General features: G+C 42.1%; 1 protein-coding gene across 2 annotated transcripts in view; it reads left to right on the top strand.

Moving 5' to 3' along the window:
- The first annotated feature begins 18,371 nt into the window (after positions 1-18,371).
- The window catches only part of ANXA13 (annexin A13), a 58,356-nt gene continuing 51,911 nt past the window's right edge, over positions 18,372-24,816 (top strand). The window contains exons 1-2 of one of the 2 annotated variants that reach the window (XM_025394558.1): positions 18,372-18,477; positions 19,897-20,019. In XM_025394558.1, the coding sequence (XP_025250343.1) occupies positions 18,463-18,477; positions 19,897-20,019 (138 nt within the window). In that variant the 5' untranslated portion in view covers positions 18,372-18,462. The remainder of the gene's footprint in view (positions 18,478-19,896; positions 20,020-24,816) is intronic. The other variant, XM_025394559.1, reaches the window with a different exon arrangement.

The raw sequence follows: 24,816 nt of genomic DNA, 5'->3' as shown, positions 1-24,816 counted from the left end.
TGAGATATGTCTAGTCAGATCTTTTGCCCATTTTTTAATCTGATTGTTTTTGTTTTTTGTTTTGCTATTGAGTTGAGCTTGTTATGTATTCTAGATATTAACCATTCTGTAGGTTGTCTCTTTACTATGTTGATTATTTCCTTGCTGTGCAGAAGCTTCTTAGCTTGATGTAATCTCATACATCTGTTTTTGCTTTTGTTCCCTGTGCTTTTGAGGTCTTACCCAAAAAAATTCTTCCCCAGACCAATGTCATAAAGCATTTCCCCTATGTTTTCTTCTAATAGTTTATTAGTTTCTGGTCTTACATTTAGGTCTTTAATCCATTTGAAGTTGATTTTTTCAGCAGTGAGAGATAGCAATCTAGTTTCATTCTCCTGCATATGGCTAATTCAGTTTTCCCAGCACTGTTTATTAAAGAGACTGTCCTTTCCCCATGTGTGCACTTGGCAGTGTGTGTGTTGGCTATAAAAATGTGGATTTATTTCTGTTTAATTTTAATTTTAAATTTTTATTGATAATAACTGAACCTCTTTATAAGGTACATGTGATATTTTGATACATACATTTATTGTGTCATGATTAAATCAGAGTAGTAAGGGATATCCATTGCCTCAAACATTTATCGCTTCTTTGTGTTGGAAACATTTCAAATCTTCTCTTCCAGCTATTTTGAAGTATACAATGAATTATTGTTAACTATTGTCACCCTAACATGAACTTATTCCCATTATCTGACTGTATTTTTGTACCCATTAGCCAACCTCTCTTGTGTGAATTTACTTCTGGGTTATCTATTCTGTCCTATTGGTCCATGTGACTGATTTTATGCCAGTGATGGTGGCAGTGGCCTGTCTGGAACAGCAGCTGTGAGGATGCCAGCTGCAGCAGGGGAGGCATGGCAGGGGCTGTGCACAGAGCTCTGTGGAGCCAGTAGGGGCAAAACAGGTGGGAGCCCACCCCCTAATGAGTTAAAGGGATGGAAATCCCATGTTCCCTGTCACAGCTGAAGCCATCCACGTGCAGCTTCGGACTTTGGTATCCCTGCTCTCTCAGGGGCCTGGTAAGCCCCGCTTCCCCCACAGCCTTAGAAATGCCTGCTTCCTTTCCCTGGCCTCTCGTGGCTTCCTGCACCCACTCTGATTTCAGAGCAAAGTTGTGGCCCAGCCTGGGCACTGTCACAATCTGGCCAAGTGTGCACGCACTCAGGGTGGTGCTGACACGCCAGCCTCTTGCTGCCTCAGCCCCCTCTGGACTTTGGGCACTGACCAGCACAGGACAGAGACTGAGGGGGGCTGAGGGCAGCTTGGCGTGGGGCTACAGGTGCCCCTATGCACGAACAGCCTGGGTACCATGGACAACCTGTCAATGGCAGCAGGAGGGAGACAGGCTCCTAGGTGGAAAGGAGTGGGTCCCTGGTGAAGCTCCACTTTCAAGCCAGGGCCAGCCTGCAGCCTGGGTGCCAGGCTGTCAGTTCCAGGTGGAGTCCATGGCCTGGAGTGAGAACTTATGGTGCTTTTTCCAGGCCTGCCCATGTCCACCCAAGGCCCAATAAGCATGCACTTCCTCCCTTCTGAGCCCATAAAAACCCCAGAACCAGTCAGACTCACACAGACATTGGGATAACCTGCCTGCAGAAAGGAGCTACCCACTGCAGGTCTCCTCTCCACTAATAGCTGGACACTCATGGGGACAACCTGCCTGTGGAAAGGAGCTACCAACGTTGGGTCTCCTGAGAGCTGTTCTGTCACTCAACGAAGCTCCTCTCTGCCTTGCTCACCCTGTAGTTGTTTGCATACCTTATTCTTCCTGGACATGAGACAACAATTCGGGACCCACTGAATGGTGGGACTGAAAGAGCTGTAACACAAATAGGGCTGAAACAGATCCCTGGTTTGCCACGTTGTGGGCAACAAGAAGGAGAGAATAGCTGCAGCCCTTTGGGGAGCCCAGGCCTAGAGGCTTCCAAGCCAGGGCTGCGAAACCCTCTTGGGGCTCTGCGGTTCCTGGCATCTCCAAACTTCCCTTCTGGGCACCACCACATTTCCTGGTGCCCACAGTGGAACCCTTTTGCTGTACACCTGGTCCAGCCACAGCCTAGCACAAAGCCAGTGCTTGTGCCAGAACCTGGAGCTGCCTGCTCTGCCGCAGCAAACACACCTGGCTGTACGCAGTGGCCAGACCCTGCACTCACTCAGACACCCCTTACTACTCCATACCTGGCCCACCCTTTGCAAGCATGGGATCTGGCCCAGCAGCACTCCTGAGCGTAGCCTGCCTGGCCTAGTGGGTAAAATGAGCCCAGTGGGCCCAAGCAAAACTCAGGCAAAGGTTCCACCAGCCACAGAGGTGTACAGGTGGAAAAGTGACACCCTACAGATCCTGTAATACCATGCCATGCTATTTTGGTTACTATTGCTTTGTAGTATATTTTAAAGCCAGATAGTTTGAGGGCTCCCAACCTGGTTCTTTTTGTTCAAGATTACTTTGGCTATTCAGGATATTTTGTGGTTCCTTATGAATTTCAGGATTGTTTTTTCTATTTCTGTGAAAAATGTCATTTGGTAGTTTGATAGGATTTGCATTGAAGCTGTAGGTCACTTTGGGTAGTATATACATTTTACTATATTAACATAATTAATTAACATATTCATGACCACAGGATATCTTTCCATTTATTAGTGTCCTCTTCAATTTCTTTCATCAATGTTTTATAAGTTTTCATTGTAGAGAACAAATTGTCTTATTGGCCAAGTAAACTGAATACAGTGGTTTGCAGTATTGTATTGTATATATTTGGGATATCATTGTATCCACCCTCATCTTTGTATTGTATGTCTTTGGGATATGTAGACATGTTTCCTGTAGCTCTTCAAAAGTACCCAATATTGAGTGAATTCCCAGAATTGCAAACTCTGATGCTTGAGAGGCCAGGCAGGTCATGTAATGTGAATGAGTAACAGGAGCCAGATCAGGGAGTGGTGGGGACTGCATGGAATTGAGCACTCATGCTTCATCCACGTGGGCATCTTTCAACATGGGGATTCCAACATACAGCAAAGTTTGAGAACCGCTGTTCTTTTATTATATTACTATTATTATTATACTTTAAGTTCTAGGGTGCATGTGCACAACATGCAGGTTTGTTACATATGTATACATGTGCCGTGTTGGTATGCTGCACCCATTAGCTCATCATTTACATTAGGTATATCTCCTAATGCTATCCCTCCCCCCTCCCCCTTCCCTGCACCCCACAACAGGTCCCGGTGTGTGATGTTCCCCTTCCTGTGTCCAAGTGTTCTCATTGTTCAATTCCCACCTATGAGTGAGAACATGCAGTGTTTGGTTTTCTGTTCTTGCGATAGTTCGCTGAGAATGATGGTTTCCAACTGCATCCATGTCCCTACAAAGGACACAAACTCATCCTTTTTTATGGCTGCACAGTATTCCATGGTGTATATTTCTTAATGTGCCACATTTTCTTAATCCAGTCTGTCACTGATGGACATTTGGGTTGATTCCAAGTCTTTGCTATTGTGAATAGTGCCGCAATAAACATATGTGTGCATGTGTCTTTATAGCAGCATGATTTGTAATCCTTTGAGTATATACCCAGTAATGGGATGGCTGGGTCAAATGGTATTTGTAGTTCTAGATCCTTGAGGAATCGCCACACTGTCATCCACAATGGTTGAACTAGCTTACAGTCCCACCAACAGTGTAAAAGTGTTTCTGTTTCTCCACATCCTCTCCAGAACCTGTTGTTTCCTGACTTTGTAATGATTGCCATTCTAACTGGCATGAGATGGTATCTCATTGTGGTTTTGATTTGCATTTCTCTGATGGCCAGTGATGATGAGCATTTTTTCATGTGTCTGTTGGCTGTATAAATGTCTTCTTTTGAGAAGTGTTTGTTCATATCCTTTGCCCACTTTTTGATGGGGTTTTTTTTTCTTGTAAATTTGTTTGAGTTTTTGAACCAACAATAAATTAATATCATTAATGTATTTATGTAGAAAAGGAGTCCCCGAGGTTTATCTACATTGTCACAAATAGCAGGATCTCCTTCTTTTTTAAGGCTAAATAATGTCCTATTTTTTTATATATGTATATGTATGCCACGATTTCTTTATCCACACATCCATCAATGGGCGCTTCAGTTGTTTCCATACCCTGGCTATTGGGAATAGTGCTGCAGTAAACATGGGAGTGCAGATATCACAAAGGGAAATAAGCCAGACAGAGACAGCAAAATACTACATGATCTCACTTATGTGTAGAATCTTTTTAAAAGTCAAATACATAGAAACAGAGAGTAGAGCGTGGTTACCGGAGGTGAAGGGAATGAGGAGACAGAGGTCAAATTGTACAAAGTTGCAGCCATGTAGGATGAATAAGTCTGGAGATCTAATGTACAACAGAAAGGCCACAATTAATAATAATATTTTATGTACTGGAAATTTGCTAAGAAAGTAGATTTTAGGTGTTCTTACTCCCCCCACCCCACACACACACACAAAGGTAACTGTGTGAGATGAGATGATCATCACTGTAGTAATCATGTTGCCAGTATATGCAATTCAAAACATAATGTTGTGTACCTTACATATATACAATTAAAAAAACTTTAAAAAAAAGAAAAGGAGGCCAGGCATGGTGGCTCACAACTGTAATCCCAGCATTTTGGTAGGCATAGGTGGGTGGATCACTTGAGGTCAGGAGTTCGGAACCAGCTTGGCTAATATGGTGAAACTCTGTCTCTACAAAAATGCAAAAATTAGCCAGATGTGGGGGCGCATGCCTGTAATCCCAGCTACTTGGGAGGCTGAGGCAGGAGAATTGCTTGAACCTGGGAGGCAGAGGTTGCTGTGAGCCAAGATCATGCCACTGCACTCCACCTAGGCAACAGAGAAGACTTCGTGCCCCTCCGCCCCCTGCAAAAAAAAGAAAAAGAAAAAGAAAAGGAGTCCTCATTTATGTGGGGATTTTTATATTTGCTAGGAGGAAAACGGTACCTTTTCAATTTTTTTTTATTAACCCAGTTGTAGACACCATGCCTTTTCAATTTTTATCCCTGTTCATTTTTTACGTCCACTGAGCACATGATTCCTCTTTGTGTATGCATTTGTTTTCTACTCAACACCTACTGGGACATGGCAACCAGTTAGGTATCTTTCACTCACTGATGGTTTAAGAGGCTTCGTGTTTTCTAACGACTTAACACACGCCTCAAAGGTAAGCTGGAAAGTCTTTAACTTTCTTTTCTCAGGGGGCTGACAAGCCTATGACTGGAATGAAAAAAAAGGAGAATTTCAAAAAATAAATTCAGGGAAAAAAACTAAGTCAATGGATCTAAATTACTTGGTTTGTGCAAAAGTAATTGCAGTCTTTGCCATTATTTTCAAAGACAAAAATCACAATTACTTTTCCATCAACCTAATAATTCTATTTTCTAGTAATGCTTGATTCCATTTGTTACTTTAAGAATTCCATCCCTAAAATAGTCTTGACTACCAGGAAAGGTTAGGAAGTCTTAGTTATCTGTTAAAAAGTGATGGCGACCTTTATCGCTTCTGCCTTCGGCAACTACATTTCCCCAGGGCATAGTCAGCTGGTCGTTCGTTAGCTTCCTGTACTATTAATCGTTTATCTCGTATGACTACACATGACTTAAGCTATTAATACAGTTTTCTACAATTTTTACTATCTATTTAAAAGATAGTGTGGAAGTACTCATGAGGGCTGAAGCAGACTGAAAAAAAGATTGTTCTGGAACTGCATTTCGCGGTCTTTAGCTTTGCCATGTGTAGATCATCAAAGTTTGATCAGACTTCTGAGTGTGGCCCACATGGCCTGGTGACAAATCACTTTCAACATGTACCTTCTTGATAGAAAGTTCAGATCTTGGAGTTCGCCAGTACCGTAGAGCCAAAATATGGGGAAGTTCAAAAGACAAGGAAGTCTTATCTTAGGTGTCTTGGTCACAATGTACCCTCATAAAGTAAAACTTAATTTATAACATAGAACAGGCTTTAAGATGCCATGGAAAAATAGCAGTCTGAAAATAGGGATCTTGCATCTTGCTACTGACACTGCTTTGCTTGGAATCATGAAAAGTCAGAAATGAAATTGTTTTCTTTTTTCTTTTTTTCTTTTTTTGCACATTAAGGCAGGGAACACTGATCTTAAGCAAATTTTTGGAACCAAAACCAAGTTTTTTTAAATTAATGTTAATAAATTTTAATAAGAAAAGACTGGATAAATGCTTCTAGCTGGGATCATAGAATCAGAGTAGCCTTAAGAAGGAAGGGAATTTACAAGCTGTCTGATCTACCCCTCTGCTTTAGAGTCATAAAAATGGAAGCCTGTAAAAAGGAAAGGGCTTGCCCACAGTCATCCAGCTAATTACAGAGAAGAAGAGTCATGTGGTGAGGTGGCCACGGAGGCCTAGAGGTCCCTGAGTGACAGCCATCTGCTCTTCCTCATCCCAATTAGGCCGACTCTTATTCTAATTGAATGTCTTTGCACACATTTTTTTTTTTTTTCTTTTGAGACAGAGTCACTCTGTCACCCAGGCTGGAGTGCAGTGGCGCGATCTTGGCTCACTGCAACCTCCACCTCCCGGGTTCAAGCGATTCTCATGCCTGAGCCTTCCAAGTAACTGGGATTACAGGCACGCGCCAGGCACCATGCCTGGCTAATTTTTTGTCTTTTTAGTAGAGACGGGGTTTCGCCATGTTGGCCAGGCTGGTCTTGAATTCCTGACCTCAGGTGATCCGCCCACCTCCACCTCCCAAAGTGCTGGGATTACAGGCATGAGCCATGGTGCCCAGCCCTTTGCACATATTTAATTAAAGTTTAAGTTAATTAAATTGGTATTCATATTAATTAATTATAAATAAAATTATCTGAGAAAATATTGTACTGTTCATGTAATACTTTGTTCCTGAAAACCTGTGAGGGTAATTTTTTAAAACAAAATATATTTTGGACACTTTGCGCTCTTCCTATTACTGTTGGGACTACTGAAGAGAGCTAACGACTTTCCTTCTCGAAAAACTCTCATCTTACCTTTCTAGAAACCACATTCTTCTTATTTTCCTCTGCTCTTACTCACACTCCTTCTCTGCCTCCTTTGCTGCCTTCTTCACATCCTCTATGCAACAAGTAAGTGTGACACACCTGAGTCTCACTCCAGGGCCCCTTTCCCTCCCCTCCACTCCTCTCCCCTCTCTTCCCCTCCTATTCCCTCCCCTCTCCTGTCCCCTTTCCCTCCTCTCTCCTTCCCCCCATTTCCCTCCCCTCTCCTTCCCTCCCCTGTTTTCTCTTCCCACCTTCCAGCAGTAATGTCCACCTGGCTCATGACTTGCACACACTCTAATGACTCCCAAATATGTCTCTAACGCACACATCATTCATCCCAAACTGTCAGCTTGACATCTCCACCTGGGTGTCTAATAAGTCTCAAACTTAACATGATCAAAGCCCTGCTGCACCATTTCTTCCCTCCACCAAGTCTTCCTTGCCTCCATTAGTAGCCCCACCCACCCAGGTGCTTGGGCCCAAAATCTGGAAGAAATGTTCTTGACTTTTCTTTCCACTCCATCCCTATGTCCAACCCATCAGCAAGTCTTCTTGGTCCCACTTCCAAACCTGTCCCCATCTCTAAACCCCACCTCGGCAGTCCAAGCCCCCTGCACCTCTCACCTGGTCTGCAGTGAACGCCTCTTGACCTGTCTCTTCTGCTCTGCCCCACTGACATCCTCACCTATTTATAGCTGGGGCAACCTTTCAAACACTAACTCAGATCATGTCACTCTCTTATCTAAAACACCTGGATGAGTTCTTCTTTCTATACAAATAAACTCCAGCCCTCTCGCCATAACCTACACATGAGGCCTGGCTTGGTCTTTTTCCTGTCACTCTCCTTCACCTTCTGACCACATTGACATCTTTTCTGTTCAGCACATGTTCCAAAGGCTTTCAGCCTCAGGACCTATTTCTCCCTGCCTGAAATCATTCCCCTAGTTCTTCAAATAACTGTGCCATTCTTGTTCTTCAGGTCTGGCTCCCCTCACACACACACACACACTCACACAGGCCTTTCTTTTCTGCCTTGGCTATTGGCCTCCCCAGTTGCTTGCTGCCATATCACCCTGTTTATATCTGTCACAGCATTGCATGTCCCACAACCTGTAATTGTGCTGTTTGTACCTTTGTGTCCTCCTTTATATTTCCCCTTACAGAATATAAGCTCCACCAGGGCCTAGATGTTGTCACCACCAAATCCCCAATGCCTAGCAGAGCTCCTGACACATAGTAGGCCCTCAAGATATTACTGTTTAATTAATGAAGTAGTGGATTTGAATGGCTTATGAATCTCCTTTAAAAGAATGCTAATGGGAAACAATTGAAGAATAACGGAATCACTCACACATATTCATCTTTGAGGGTGTGTGTGACAATTTCAGTCTTCCTGCTCTGCATTGATGAGAAAAACACATGTGCTTTCCAGCCATACTATCCATTTATTTATAGAATATTTGCATGAATCAAATTCCTGCCCGAGAAACTTGTATATCCCTTGGGGTTTGTCATAACAAAATCTGGCCTACAACAGACAGATTTTTAAAGAAGTTGTTCCTGCCAGTCCCTCATTCAACAAAGACATCTTGCACATCTGGGGCCATTATTTCCATGTGACAAGTGCTATACAAGGCTCCAGAGAGAGAAAGGTGAGGAGGATATAGTCACTGCCCTTGGGGAATCCACTCCGTGTGGACATGTGTAAACTGGAGAACAAGAAAGGCAATACAGAGAGGTCAGGGCTGATGCGAGGGAGACGGCTCGTATCCCACGAGGCTAGTATTTGGTGGTGATTTTGTTTCGTCTTGTGTTTATTTCATCACTTTCTCTGATGAACTTTCTGACTTCTTTGAAGGCCTCTTTCCCTTATGACCTCCAAATGCGCGTTCCTACGCCCCACTCCCAGCCTTCTATTCTCTTTCAAAATGTTCCATGCCACCACATCCACCCCTTTAAGACTCTGACACCCACCGTGTGATGACCCCAATCAGGCTCTTGTCCCAAACTTCTCAGCCAAGGCTCATCCCTCTTCCTCCACCTGCCTCTCAACTCTTCCTTTGGGGCTCTCTGGGCACCTCAGCTTCCATGTATCCCACCTAGAGCAGCTCCTTCTCTGATTTTCCTGTCCCTGAAGATGCCTACACAAAAATCCCAGTCACTCTTTGACAGCTCCCCCTTGGCCACCATCCTAGTCCAGGCGTTCTCATCAATATTAACTTCTCAACCTCATTTCCAAGTCTCTTCGACTCCCCTTGTCCCCTAAACACTCCACACTCCTGATCACCTCCTCATCATTCCCCTAGGGCATTCACCACTTCCTGTGCTGTCTCCGTGATGCCTTCCTTGCCCCCCTTTCCAATTCTTGCCACTCCATACATCCCAGGGTAAAGTCCATGCGCCTATGAAGCCTTCCTTATTCCCTTTGGCCACCATTTCTTCTTTTACAACTTCTATGAATTACCTTGTTTATAACAGTCATTTGGTACTCAACTACATCTTGGCTTCCAATTGCACTTTTTAATATCTTACTCCTCACACATAAACTTGAAGTTCTTGGAGGGCAAGCTTTCGTTTTTTACCTGTCTGTCTTCTGTCTCATGGTGTCTAGCACAGTGCTGTAACACCCCATGTTACGGGAAGTCAGGGATCCCAAACGAGGGACTGGCTGAAGCTGCAGCAGAAGAACATAAATTGTGAAGATTTCATGGACGTTTATTAGTTCCCCAAATTAATACTTTTATAATTTCTTACGCCTGTATTTACTGCAATCTCTGAACATAAATTGTGAAGATTTCATGGACACTTACCACTTCCCCAATCAATATCCTTGTGATTTCCTACACCTGTCTTTAATCTCTTAATCTCTTAATCCCATCATCTTCAGCTGAGGAGGATGAATGTTGCCTCAGGACCCTGTGATGATTGTGTCAACTGCACAAATTGTTTGTGGAGCATGTGTGTTTGAACAATATGAAATCTGGGCATCTTAAAAAAAGGACAGGATAACAGCAATGTTCAGGGAACAAGGGAGGTAACTTTGAACTGGCTGCCGGTGAGCTGGGTGGAACAGAGCTATATTTCTCCTCTTTCAAAAGCAAATAGGAGAAATATCGTTGAATTCTTTTTCTCAGCAAGGAACATCCCTGAGAAAGAGAATGCGCCCTGAGGGTAGTCCTATGAATGGCCCCCTCATGGCGTGCAGTCTTTTATGGTCCAAGCCGAAGGGATGAAATAAGCCCCGGTCTCCTGTAGTGCTCCCAGGCTTATTAGGACGAGGAAATTCCCTCCTAATAAATTTTGGTCAGACCGGTTGTCTGCTCTCAAACCCTGTTTCCCGATACGATGTTATCAATGACAATGCCTGCCGAAACTTCATTAGCAATTTTAATTTCACCCCATCCTGTGGTCCTGTGATCTCGCCCTGCCTCCATTTGCTTTATGATATTTTATTACCTTGTGAAGTATGTGATCTCTGTGACCCACACCCTATTTGTGCACTTCGTCCCCTTTTGAAAATTGCTAATAAAAACTTGCTGGTTTTATGGCTTGGGGAACATCACGGATCCTGCCGACATGTGATATCTCCCCCGGACACCCAGCTTTAAATTTCTCTCTCTTGTGCTCTTTCTCTTTATTTCTCAAACCAGCCGAGACACCTAGGAAATAGAAAAGAACTCACGTAACCATCGGGAGCGGGTTCTCCAGATAATCCCACACTTAGCGACCAATACCTGTGCATTAATGAATGAGTGCTGGGTTCTGAAATTCTGCAGTGTGGGCCCTAAGCAGTGGTTCATCTCCCCAGAGGCATTGACAGTGGAGCCCACCCGCTCCACAAACCAGCAAAGCTCACGATGACAAAGTCCACAGATGGAGCAAGTCAGAAGTGGACATTGCGTGAGTGCGCGAGCAGATGTTGAATGTTGGGTACCGGCAGGTCAGCCCAAGAAGATTCACAGAAGGCTGCCCTGGACGTGGAAGCTCCAAAGGGAAGGACACTTTACTCACCTTTTAGTATCTCTAATGTCAGGTCTTAGCCTCTGGGGTACCATTTTCACCTTCTTCTCCCATCCTCATGAACTCTCTTTCTCTCTTTTCTTTCTCTTTTGCCCTTCTGTAGTAGACATCTCTTTTTTGGCCAGCCTACAATTACATTCACCTTTCTTTTATTAAAAGCACCCCAATTTTCTCTGGTGACAATCCTTCCCCTACTCTCAGTCCACATGATTTGGGTATGATTGACTTCTCACACAGTTCTAGAGGAGGACATGAAATCTGGTCCTCACAACCTGCCCCCACCCCAGCTATGGTGACAAGTTCAGAGATGGGAATGAATCCCAACGTGAGCCAGAGAATCACACCAGGTTGTGTATTCAAACTTATGGGGAAAAGAAGCTCTCATTCCTTTTCACTAGTTTTGGAATTTTTAAGGATGAATACATTGATCCACTGGCCAACATCTTGCCTTTGAAATGTGGAATCTCTTTGAGAGGGGAGAAACAGCACTGAGAGATGGAGAGAGACAGTGGGTCTCTAGGATATATTTTGAGTAACTGGATCCAGTTATGCCTGAAGCTAGCACATTTTCCAGTTATGTGAGCCAGAAATTCAATTGTTTGCTTAAGTTGTTGTGAGTCAAGATTTCAGTCACTTGCAACTTACCTTCCTAAACCCAAAGCATTCATAGTAAATGTAGAGATGAAGCCCAGCTGCTCTGTTTACATAGTAGAAAGCCAAGAACTGGACAGAGCAAGTGACTCTGATGTAATCACACACGTAAGTTGTAGCAGAGATCACCCTAAACCCAGGGGGCTTTGCTCTCCCAGGGCTGTGGTTTTTCTGCCACAAAACGCAACATTAAATTAAGATGTGGTTTTGCTTATATGGATGTTTCATTTCCCCAACTAGAGCGTAGCATCTAAGAGGGTGGGGTGAGAGTTGTGTCCTGTGTTTTTCCTATTCCCTGTAACTCTACATAGTGTCTTGTACATGGGAAATATACAGTCAGTATTTGCTAATACACCCATGAGTTTCAGGTGGCATTTTGTTCTATGTTATTTTTATTTTTATACATGCAAGATGAAATGTGTGACTTTCAGCGTTTTTACTACTGGAAAAGTACAGGAGTATACTTTCAGCAACTCTAATCTAATTTCCTGCAGATTTCAGTCTTTTCATCTTAGTCAAGCAACAACTTTTATAAAGCAGGCATTATATGAAGACACTGTGGGAATTTGTTAAGCAATAGTCGTGTTTCTGCTCTTAGAAATGTATTAACTAATGGGGTGGGGGGAGACTATGCACAAACATGACAGAAATCCTAACATTTTTGCTTTTTCTATGTGGAAGAAAGTATCTGTCCAAAAATCAACTATAATTTTGGGGTTGTAGCTAAATTACACTACGTAAATAAAATACTATGAATTCTTCCTGCAGAAAGAAAGATCAGGCAAGTGTTCAGCATTTAGAAAATAAACATTTATGTGCTTTTGTTATTTTAATTAATATTGTATAACTATAAGGGAATCTGAAATACTTGTAGTCTTAATATCATATACTATTTTCCCCAAAGTATTTCTAAATGGAAATTTTATTAAATGCAAGTTATGCAGCATAATGCAGTTGCTGTGATTCTCACAGCAATCAATGAGCTTTTTGCTTTCTGTTTAAGGTGTTTTGGTTTCCTACGGCTGTCATAACAAAGTGTCACAAACTGGTGGCTTAAGACAACAGAAATTTATTGTCTTACAGTTCTGGAGGAGAGAAGTTGAAAATCAAGGACCAGCCTGAGCAACATAGCAAGACCCCAGTCTTGAACTCCTGACCTCCAATGATCTGCCCGCCTCAGCCTCCCAAAGTGCTGGGATTACAGGTGTGAGCCACCACGCCCAGCCAAGACCCCAGTCTCTACAAAGAAAATGATTTGGAAAATTAGCCAGGTGTGGTGATACACGCCTGTAGTCCCAGCTACTTGTGTGGCAGAGGGTGGAGGATCACCTGAGCCCAAGAGTTCAAGGCTGCAGTGAGCTATGACTGTATCACTGCACTCCAGCCTGGATGACCGTGAGACTCTGTCTCAAAAAAAAAAAAAAAAAAAAAAGTCCAAAATCAAACTGTTGGCAGGACTGTGCTCCCTCTGAAACCTGCAGGGGAAAATTCTTTCTCTCCTCTTCCTGGCTTCTTGTGGTTGCTGGCAGTCCTTGGCATTCCCTGGCTTGCAGCTGTAGCATGCCCATCTCTGACTCCATTGCCACATGGCCTTCTCCCTGTGTGCCTGTGTCTTCATATCGCATTTCTCCCTTCTTCTAAGGACATCCATGCAACCATTCTGTTTTTCACTTTCAGTACAGTATTCAATAAATTGCATGAGATATTCAACACTTCATTATAAAATAGGCTTTGTGTTAGATGATTTTGCCCATCTATACACTAATATAAGTGTTCTGAGCACATTTAAGGTAGGTTAGGCTAAGTGAAGATGTTCAGTAAATTAGGTATGTTCAATGCATTTCCAACTTAATGATATTTTCAATTTGTGATGAGTTTATCAGATGGAACCCCATTATATTGTAAGTTGAGGAGCATCCTGCAGTATAGAATCTTATCCCACCATTCTTTCTACTAACTAGCAGGCTGATGTTGATTGAGATATGGTCACTTTCCAGGACCAGAATTTTCTAATCTGTAGAATGAAGGAGTTGGTCCAAGTGATTTGTCTCTTCGGTCCCACTTGTCCATTTGCACATTCTCCATCTTTCATACTTTTCCAGTTGCCACAATTAAGCTTGTAGCATTGTAACTTCAGATTTTACAGACTTTAAGAGCTGGGAGCACCACAAAAGTTCGTAAACTCTTGGTCTGCCGATAGAACCCATCAAAGAAGGAAGGTGGGAGAGGCAGAAGGTCTCCCACCTTTCAAGGGGAGTGGGGCACCATTGGCTTGAGGACTGGACAATTCTTTGTTGTGTGGGACTGTCCCATGCAGTGCAGGATTTTTATTATCCCTGGGCTGGGCTCCAATCCCCACTCCACCACTCATTATGGCCACCCAAATACTCCCACACACATTGCCAACTGCCCTGTCAGTGGGCAACGTCGTGACTTTGAGAACCAAAATCCGAGAGATGTAAAAAGTAGATGTAGCCCAGTTGGCTAGAGGAACCTATTACACAGCACCTGTTATAATTTATAATCACTGAATATTTACAACAATACAAAAAGCCCTCCCACCTGTCTTGTGCCTTCTTTTCACCCAGATCGTGTCTTCTCACTCTTCCTTCCCAGATAGCTTCCCTCCTTCTCCCCTCTGGGCCTCCAAGCATCGCATCCTTCCAGAAATGGCCTGAGGTCATAGGAAGTTCCTTCCTTCCCCACTGCTGCTGTTGCTGGTAATTATCCCAGCCAGCTTCCTAAGTACCCATCCACCTGAGGAAGGAGAAAAGGAGGGACACTAGGGATAGCGCCATCTATGTCAAATCAAAATCTGACTATGGCCAAATCTAAATAATCAATAGGTGTCCATGCTGCTAGTGATGTCGAAAAGTAAAAAGACACTTCTGCCTCTCAGCTGTCTGTCTTTCACCTGGAGCCATAAACTGCATTGCTTCCTTAACTAGGCATTTCCTGTGCTCAGTAACTCAGCACTCTTCAACAGTGCTTATCTCTACAACCAGCATTGCACATCAAATTGCCCTGCCCCTCGTGACCTCTGAGACATCACTAATCAGGGGTCCCTGGGGGATGTGGTTAGTGACACAGAGTTGGGGCAGAGAGGAAGTGGCCCTGAGAAGTCTGGGCTGGCAAAAGGAGACAGTGGACAATAAAACAAAAACTCAACACTAAAGAAAAAATAATAGTAAGTGTTCGAGGCAGTGGTCATTAACCTACGTCTTCTTGTCTTCTCCCTCATTCTGCTGTCAATTCCTGGAGGAGAGTTTGTCTTGCCCACCACTGTATTTCCATACCCAGCACCCTGTGTGGTACCCAATAGTCTCCAGTCTCATTGACATCTTTTATTTTCTCCAATTCACAACGCTCTTTCCTATTTTGAGCCTTAGCACAAGTTAAGAACATCCCACACTTGGAGCACTTTCTCTTTTTAAATGATGAACTCCTTTTAATTCACAGCTTCAATGTGAGCTCCTTGAAGAGCCCTATCTCCATGTAAAGCAAAGTACACACACACACACACACACACGTGTGCACACACACGGGTTAGTCTTTATTCTAGCATCCTGCTTCTCCATAGACCATATGACAATTTATAATTATTTATTTGGGTTTTTTTTGTACAGAAACTTGACTGCAAGTTCTAGAAAGGGAAAAACCATATCCATCCTGTCTGTCTTTCTTTCCAACAATTAGCGATTCCAAGGCACTCAACAGATAATAGTTAAAAGAACAAAATAATAAATATATAAAATCAGAATTTAATAAACCTATACAAAATTTTAATTCTATGTTACATGGGAAATTAGCTTTAAATAAAAGTGGCATCTTAGACCAACACTGAAAAAGTGCATTATCTAATAACTGTCTAGGATTGACTGAATAACAAAAACTAAGCTGACTCCCTTTGATATAGTTTGGATGTTTTTCCCCTCCCTATTTCCTGTTGAAATGTAGTTCTCAATACTGGATGTTGGGCCTGGCAGGAGGTGTTGAATCATAGGGGTGGATCCCTCATGAATGGCTTGGTGCCATCCCTTTGGTGATAAGAGAGCTCTTGCTCTGCATTCCCACATTATCTGGTTGTTGAGAAATGTGTGGCACCTCCGCACTTCCTCTCTTGCTCCTGCTCTTGCCATGTGACATACTGGTTCTCCATTGCTTTCCACCATAATTGTAAGCTCCCTGAGGCCCTCCAGAAGGAGATGCCAGCACCATGCTTCCTGTACAGCCTGCAGAACCATATGACAAAATAAAACCCCTTTTCCTTATAAATTACCCAGCCTCTGGTTCTTTCTTTATAGCCATGAAAGAACAGCCTAACACACCCTTCCTTCCTTAATCTATATCAAAATCAATTCCAAATGAATCAAAGATATAAGCCTTAAAAAATTAAGCCATTAAAAGAACTTGGAGGAACACGTATACAAGAAGATTTAAGCAACTTAATGCAGAAATGGTTTTTCTAAGCAAGTCAAAGAATAAAAGATTGATATATTTGAATACATCAGAGCTAATACTTTCTTCACATATATACCCTCAAAACAAACAAAGACAAAAGATAACAAACTGGGGAAAAATAATTGTTACACTTCACAAAGGCCTAGGTTTTATTATAAAGTGTTTTACAAAGAAATAATGAAGATACTAATAACTCAAAAGAAAAATAAAGACCACAAACAAGCAAACCACAGAAAAAAATTACGCAAATGGCTTTAAATAAATGGGATATACAATTGCAAGGATATCAAATGAAAGAAATGTAAATGTAATAAAACACCATATTTTTATCTTTGCAGTTGGCAGAAATGAAACAGTTTGACAATATTTAGCGTTAGCCAATATGTAGGAAAAATCACACTGGTATATTCATATAGTGGGAGTGAAATTTTCATTTTTTGAAAGTAAGCCTCATGGATCAGCTGGTCTTTGAGAGTGGTCCAGCATTTTATGTCAGTGTGGAGGACCACTTGGCAACAGCTATTGGACTCTTCAGTGCGCATAGTCTTTAGCCAGCAATTCTATTCTAAGATTTTATTCTACAGATAAGAAAGCATAGCAAAGATGTGTATGAGATATTCATGCAAAAGACCAAAAACAATCCAAACGACCTTCAATGGTGGACTGATGAAATAAGGTTTGGTTCATATCCATAACAGGTTACTACATAGCCACTTAAAAAGAAATGTGCCAATGTCATGTATCTCTTTAGTATATGAAATATACAACCCATGAGACCACTCTATTAAGTGAAATAAGCCAGGCACAGAGAGACCAATATCACATGTTCTCCCTTGTGTGTGGGAGCTAAAAAATTTGATCACATGAAGGTACAGAGTGGATAGCTGGAGAACAGAGACTGGGAAGGGTGAGTTGTGGGGGTGTGGAGAAAGAGGAGAAGTGGGTTAAAGGGTACAAGCACACACTAAGATGGAAGTAATAAATTCAACGTTGGATAGTAGAGTACGGTGCCTGTACTCAACAGAAATCTATGGTACTCCGGCGAACACCCTCAATATCCTGACTTGATCACTACTCATTATATACATGTAACAAAATGTCTTATGTACCTCAAAAATTTGTACACATAATAAAAGAAACATGTTGCCGGGCGTGGTGGCTCACGCCTGTAATCCCAGCACTTTGGGAGACTGAGGCAGGTAGATCATGAGGTCAGGAGATCAAGACCATCCTGGCTAACACGGTGAAACCCCATCTCTACTAAAAATACAAAAAACTAGCCGGGCATGGTGGTGGGCGCCTGTAGTCCCAGCTACTCGGGAGGCTGAGGCAGGAGAATGGCGTGAACCCGGGAGGCAGAGCTTGCAGTGAGCTGAGATCGCGCCACTGCACTCCAGCCTGGGCGACAGAGCAAGACTCCATCTCAAAACAAAAAAAAAAAAAAAAAAAGAAAACAAAAAAGAAACATGATGTAATAACCTTCTCAGAAAAAAAAAGGAAAGAAAAGAAACATGCAAGGCATGGAACAGAATACATTGTACAAACACATTTGGCGAGGGAGAAAAGACAAGTTGGATAAAGATAAACAGAGAAGTAGGTAACTAGACAGGCTGACAGACGGACATAGCTGAATATGCATGGACCACTTCCGCAAGGACTCACAGAAAACCTCTAGGGTCAGTAGGCTGACTTTTCACGGGACCTTTTTGTACTATTAAAAACAAATTTACTGTCTGCACATATTGCTTTTTAAATTCAAAGCTAAGTAAAATTTTTTAAATGATCTAGTGTAATGCAATGTGGCCTTCAAAAAATTCTCTGTAATAATAATAACAATGTTAGTAAAAATAGTAAGATTTTTCTATTTGGTTAATGTTTTCATTATTAAAAGGCATACTATTTAAAATGAACACCCAGAATATGAAAGAATAACTCAATGATTCAGAAGTGAGGTAGGTTTAGTCTTTTAGGTGGGAAGAAGCTACTCAACTTTAAAAGCCTAAACTTTATTTATTAAGAAGTACATTATTTTAAAAACATGGGTACCAAGGAAACTTGGGCAGTCTAAGTTCATCTGTAGCTAGAGCCACTCCCTACCCATCCCCAACAATGTATTCAAATTCAGTGCCAAAAGTTACTTATTAAACACAAGAGATATTATGCCCGGAGGAAAAACATTGTAAACTTTGTCTGTAGGAGGACTGATCTCTTAGTGAAATACAGAAAAACCATCTCGGAAAAAGGAAAATGGGCAATCATCATGTAAGTACTCATTGCCTTTGGGAATTGGTTTTAATTTTGGTTAGCATGTAGAGGAATTTAAACTACAAAATCATGACTGATACTTGTATACTTTATCACTGTGATTACCCTTTAATATTGGTTTTAGCAACAGCATACCATGCTTTTAAAATGTATTGAGGTGGTGGCTCACGCCTGTACTCCCAGCACTTTGGGAGGCCAAGGCGGGCGGATCACTTGAGGTCAGGAGTTTGAGAGCAGCCTGGCCAACATGGTGAAACACTCTCTCTACTAAAAAAAAAATTTTTAAATAAAAATTTAGCTAGGCGTGGTGGCATGTGCCTGTAGTCCCAGTTACTTAGGAGGAAGAGGCAGGAGAATCATTTGAACCTGGGAGGCGGAGGTTGCAATAAGCCGAGATTGTGCCCCGGCACTCCAGCCTGGACTACCAGAGCGAAACTCCATCTCAAAAAAAAAAAGCTTTGGGAATATATTTTTCCCTCATTGGCCAAAAATCTCTTAAGAGGGTCTAAAGAGAAGGAGGTATGTAAAATAAGGTGGTAAATAGTGCCTTGCAGAGAGCAAATGGTTAATATGTATCTGTAGAATGTATAACTAAAGCTGTTAGCTTGTAGCAAATTTGTATAAAACTTCATAAACTAAGCCCATTCAGAGTTATGTGGGAAAGATAGGTTCATGTTGCAAATACTAATAGACCAAGGTAAATACTCCTGTAAGTCCATACAACTTGGATTGAAAGGTGAAAATATTCCAATATTATTTCTAAACATGCAGATATATGGAAGGGACTTAATACTTTAAATTTCTTTTGAAATGTTTAGGCTCCTGAATAGTGTGTCTATAAATTGTTAATGACTAAAAACTGACTAAAACACTACCTTTTGGAACCAACTACACACAAGACAGATCAGAGTTGAATCTTGAATATTTTTTACACGGAAGTATATCTAAAGCTATTCCAATACAAATCTTAATAAGGTTTTATGTACCTGCTATAACTTCCCACAGCAAGAATGATCTATTTCATACACACTATGAGCAGAGAATAAAACTCCAAAACTTTCTGAACCCTGTTACTTTGTCTATAAGGTTTTTCCTTCGCTATATATTAAACCTGCACTCAGATGTTTACAAACTTACAAATATATTCTTAGGAAAGGCATTGTTTTTTATATCATCTACAAATAGCATTTTCATACCAGCAGAGATTATGAACGATCCATTCATTCAGTGTATCTTTCAGAGAAACTGAAGCCTACTTTTCAAATACTTCTGATAGATGCAGAGGACCCCAGGAATAATCGCTGGACCCTGCATTCACAGCTTAGGAGGAGAATTTTGTCTTTTGAAAGTCAACCGAGGGGGCAGCTGGCCTTTAGGAGTGGACCAGCATTTTTATGTATTTCTTTTAAATCCTAGAGCCAGTCGTACACCCTCTCAGAAGGCAGTCAACAGTTGCCCAAAGGGGACACCCAACCCTCAACTGTCGTGCAGCCTCTCAGCCACCCATCAGGGAATGGAAAGCCAGAGGTCCCACAGCCTGTAAGCACTTTATTTTCCCTCCAAATCATAGGTATGACCCCTGCTGTCTCTTGGGGCCAATATGAACCCCCAGTGACCTGTCATGTTGGACCCTCCACCAGCCACCAGCCATCATCAGGCGTGACTTCCAAGCAGGGAAATTTTTCCCTGCAAAAAGTTTGTTACTGTATTTACAGGTAACGTAAAAATGAACTCTTGTAGGGGCTTAGTTTCTGTTCCCGACAGTGTCTCATTAACAACCCCTTAAAATCAAGCGCATGAGACTACACCAGGACCACTATGACATTTCAGAAAATAGTAAAGGAACTTAACATGTGCACAAGGAATGAATATACGTAAAAAGGTAAATACAGAATCTTTTTAAAGAGCAAAAAATTATCCCAGTAATGGCTTAACTTATTTGCCTTAGAAAGTTACTTGAATATGTACAAACATAAAACTAGAATGCTGGTGGTTTTGAAACAACTACATAACCAAAACAAATACATAAATTAAATGATAATGTTATAAGTCAATGCTGTTTAAATGTATGTTATCAACATAGTGTAATAGACAATGTTATTTTGTTGAGATTAAATGGCTGTGCTCAACATGAAATGGTCCCAATGGCTATAATGCTGGGATTTTTTGAGTTATACTTGGATTTGGTTTGCTTTGGTTCATTTTCTGAGTGTCAGCAAATCTAAAATATGGTGTGGTATGTGACTTCTGAGTTCTTTTATCATATTTCTCTATTGAACCTACTGAGACACTTTCATTTGTAAGGCTCCTTGTAAGGCCATGGGACCTTCTCTCAGCTCACACACATGGTGTTTCTATTAAATCTCCCTCTGTTCACTCTTCTTTCTTCATTAGCCTGCAATAATTGAAGTATGACTATTTGGCATATAAACAATCATAAATACAAACACAAATGCAGACATTGAAATCATGAGCCAGAACTTGGTCACCTTGATGATCTAGTGTGCTTTATGTTAATTTTTAAGTTATTATCAGCATGAAATACAAAAGACTCCTAGAAAAGGTTTTATTCCCCCAAGAATATGTCCACAGACCAGGGGCCATAGATAATTGACATCTATTGTTGCAGAGCCGGTAGAATATTGGCCAGGAAATTGCATTTTTCAAGGTACTATCATCTGAAATCCTAACCAATCCTTAAATGAAAATTACTTTTGTGCTATCCTCAGTTCTTTTGCCACTATTACTGATTTTTTTGAACTGAAGACCTAGTGTTGCTAACTAACCTGTTTGGAGCAGCAGCAACCAAGACACTGGGTCATTATCATTCGCCAAATCACACAATGTTCAAAGAATTTCCTTATCCTGGAGGACATGTCCTTGTGTCCAGTGAGCTTTGTAGATAGAGTGTACACAGAGAAAAAGATCAGATCAGTGGAAAAATCTGCTTAGGTTTAGCTAGATGACTTTTCTATTGTCTGGGTTGTTTTCACAAGAATCACTATCTAGAGAAAAATACAGAAGTGAGATCAATATTAAGATTACTTTACCATGGGAGTGTGGCTAGAGGATATGGACAGACGACAGAGGGAGGGAGACCTCGTAGAGCCATTGATAAATGTGGAAATAATCACAAACTCAACTGGACTCATGATTTCTGGGAAATTACTTGCAAGGCTAATGAACAGGCACTAGAAAGGACCACAGCCCTGCTACTCAAAGTATGGTCCCTGGATTTGTAGCAGCATCCACATTGCCTGGGCACTTGTTAGAAATGCAGACGCTCAGCCCACTCGGATCTGTTCATTTTAACAGACTCTTCAAGTGATTTTCAGGCACATTAAAATCTTAGAAGCACTGGACTATGGAACGCGTTCTCAAACTTGCCTGCATTGAGATCACCTGAGGAGTTCTAAATGCCACCGATGCGTGGGTCCCAGCCCTAGAGTCTGAATTAATTGGTCTGGTGGTTGTCCTGGGCATCAGGGTTTGTAAGTGCTTCCTAGGTGGCTCTAATGTGCAGCAGAGTTTGAGAAACACTGAAGTGTAGAATATGACTAATCTTACAAGAAGAGCTCTGCACACTGGGGACAAAGGCAGATGGTCATTGCACATGCTCATAACTGAAAACCGATTTGTAAATGTTAGAACATCTGTTCAGCGGTCTGCCACGTTGTTTGTGAACATGCCAAGTTTATGACTTGCTTGTGCCAATGTTTAGCCAACATAAATATTGTCTCCAGTGGGGAACAGTTTGGGACTTGTGGCAGGTGAACACCAGGCGAGCTCAGATGAAGGTGGACCAAGAACACCCAAAAGCTGCATGACAAGTGGGGAAATAGGTCCAGATTCCTGAGAAAAGAAGAGAGGCTCTGGAGGCAGGTAAAATATGGCTGGGAATTTGAAATGAAAATAAGTATGGTCTTAACCAAGGGTTTGCATGAAACTGTGGTCCCAAATCCAGAAGACCCATAGTCAAACCCTAGCAGAAAGCAGTCTAAATCATTTCAAAAGATCTTCCTTCAAAATAAATAAGATCCTTATTTATTTATTTAAGATCCTCTTAAATAAATAAGATCAGGAAATATTATTTTTTTTTAAACAGGGTCTTGCTCTGTTGCCCAGGCTGGAGTGCGGTGGCACAATCATGGCTCACTGCAGCCTCGACCTCCCTGGCTCGAGCAATCCTTTCACCTCAGACCTCCAAGTAGGTGGGACTACAGGTGTGTGCCACCATGCCCAGCTAATTTTTTGTAAAGATAAGTCATCCTATGTTGCCCAGGCTGGTCCCAAACTCCTGGGCTCAAGTGATCCTCCCACCTCAGCCTCCCAAAGTTCTGGGATTACAGGTGTGAGCCACTGCACCTGACCTCAGGAAATCTTTTATCCCAGAAAGTTAGTCCTTCAGAACATCACTGCAAAAGTGTGGGAGGAAGTGAAAGGGCCTCTGATGTCAAAACATGACATGCACCAAAGCATACCTTCTTCATTTAAAGACAAGTCTCCGAAGGGTAGCTACATTTTAGGTATGATTATGGAATCTTAGCCTTTTGGATATTTTGTCTATGGTGGATTAAAAAAAAAAAAAAAAAAAAAAAAAGCAGCCATTGTAAGGAGGTGGTAAGAAGTCGGCAGAGGACAGATACACTGATAGAAGGAAGAACCTGCAAAATGAAACCTCAACACAAGAATTCTAGAGTCGTGGGAGTCTGGGGCCACTTGGTGCAGGGGAGAGAATCCTGCATGTCCCAGCAGTGCGAGCCCACCTCCCAGTGCTACAGCCACAGCAACAAGAACCAAAACTAAAACTCCCAGTGGTGATGGTTGTAACTGGAGGTTTAAATGAGACCTTCTGAAATGTTAATGATAATAACTGACATTTATAAAGTGCTTAGTAGACTGTGAGCTATTTTGAGGGTGTGAACAGTGACCCTGGAAGTTGGAGTCCTTCATGCCACCAAGCACTTCACATGTGTTATGTCATTTGGTCTTCATAACAATCCTATCAGGGAGATACTATCATTAGTCCCCCTCTTAAATATGGGGAAAGTAAGGCAAAAAGAGTTTAGGTAAATTGTCCCTAGTTGGACTGCTAGTAAGAGGTCAAGCATGGATTTGGATTTAGGCACAAATTTTTAACACTATGCCTTGGGTTCAATAAAGTTTCTTTTTATGCCAAATAGAAGCTTAACCTATTGGGATTTCTGAAACTGTTGAACTGAATCATCACCTTGTCATCTCTTCACCCCCTTCCCTGAGCTTTCTGCATTCCTTGCCCCCCAAGCTGGATTGAATGCTCTTCCTGAAGGCTTTCATAGTTCTGTCTGCATAACTATTACTCCACTCCCATGTGGTTTTTTGTCTTTGTTTTGTGTTTTGAGACAAGGTCTCACTCTGTTGCACAGGCTGGAGTGCAGTGGCACAATCACTGCTCACTGCAGCCTCTGCCTCTCGGGGTTCTCCTACCTCAGCACCTCCATACCCCCAAGTAGTTGGGACCACAGGCGAGCATGACAACACCCAGCTACTTTTTAATTTTTTGTAGAGATGGGAAGGGAGTCTTCCTATGTTGCTCAGGCTGGTCTACAACTCCTAGGCTCAAGCAATCCTCCAACCTCAACCTCCCAAAATGCTGGGATTACAGGTGCGAGTCACTGCGCCCAGCAGAACCACCTGTTTTGTACACCTGCCTCACACTGGACTGATGGTTTCCTGAAGGTAGACCTGTATTTTGTTCACCTTTATATCCCCATCACCAACACAATGCCTGCAGCATGGTAGACGCTTAACAAAATTTAGATAAATTCATCGATGCATTCATTACATTTTCTAAATAAATCTTAAACAAATGAGTGTTTTGCCCAGTTGGAGTTCAAATTCCTATATCTATTTGCATTCCCAGACCAATTCATGTGCAAGGCCCTGGCATCTGTATATTTTTAAACTCCCCAAATGATTCTAATGTATCCAAAGTTCAGAGCCATGAGTCTAATGTCAGGTATTCTAGTGCAGTAGTTTTCAAATGAGGTCTCCCAGGCCTGCATCATTGGTATAATCTAGGATCTTGTTAGGAATGCAAATTCTGGAGCCTCATCCAAGATCTACAGAATCAGAAACTCTGGAGGTGGGATCCAGCAATCTGCATCTGAACAAGCCTTCCATGTGAAACTGATGCATGCTCAAGTTTGAGAATGACAGTTGAAGCATAAGTCTTTCCCATGCCCAGGATGGGGCTATGCCTTAGCATTGACTATGGGGAACTCCCACCATTCAACCTGTAGAGATGCCCAGATGATGGCATTGAAACCCGGGTTAGCACCATGCCTTCCTCCCCAG

Source organism: Theropithecus gelada, chromosome 8, assembly GCF_003255815.1.
Source record: "Theropithecus gelada isolate Dixy chromosome 8, Tgel_1.0, whole genome shotgun sequence".
In the NCBI taxonomy this organism is placed as follows: domain Eukaryota; kingdom Metazoa; phylum Chordata; class Mammalia; order Primates; family Cercopithecidae; genus Theropithecus; species Theropithecus gelada.
The sequence above is the reverse complement of the archived record's forward strand: the minus strand, read 5'-3'. Positions and strand labels throughout refer to the sequence as shown.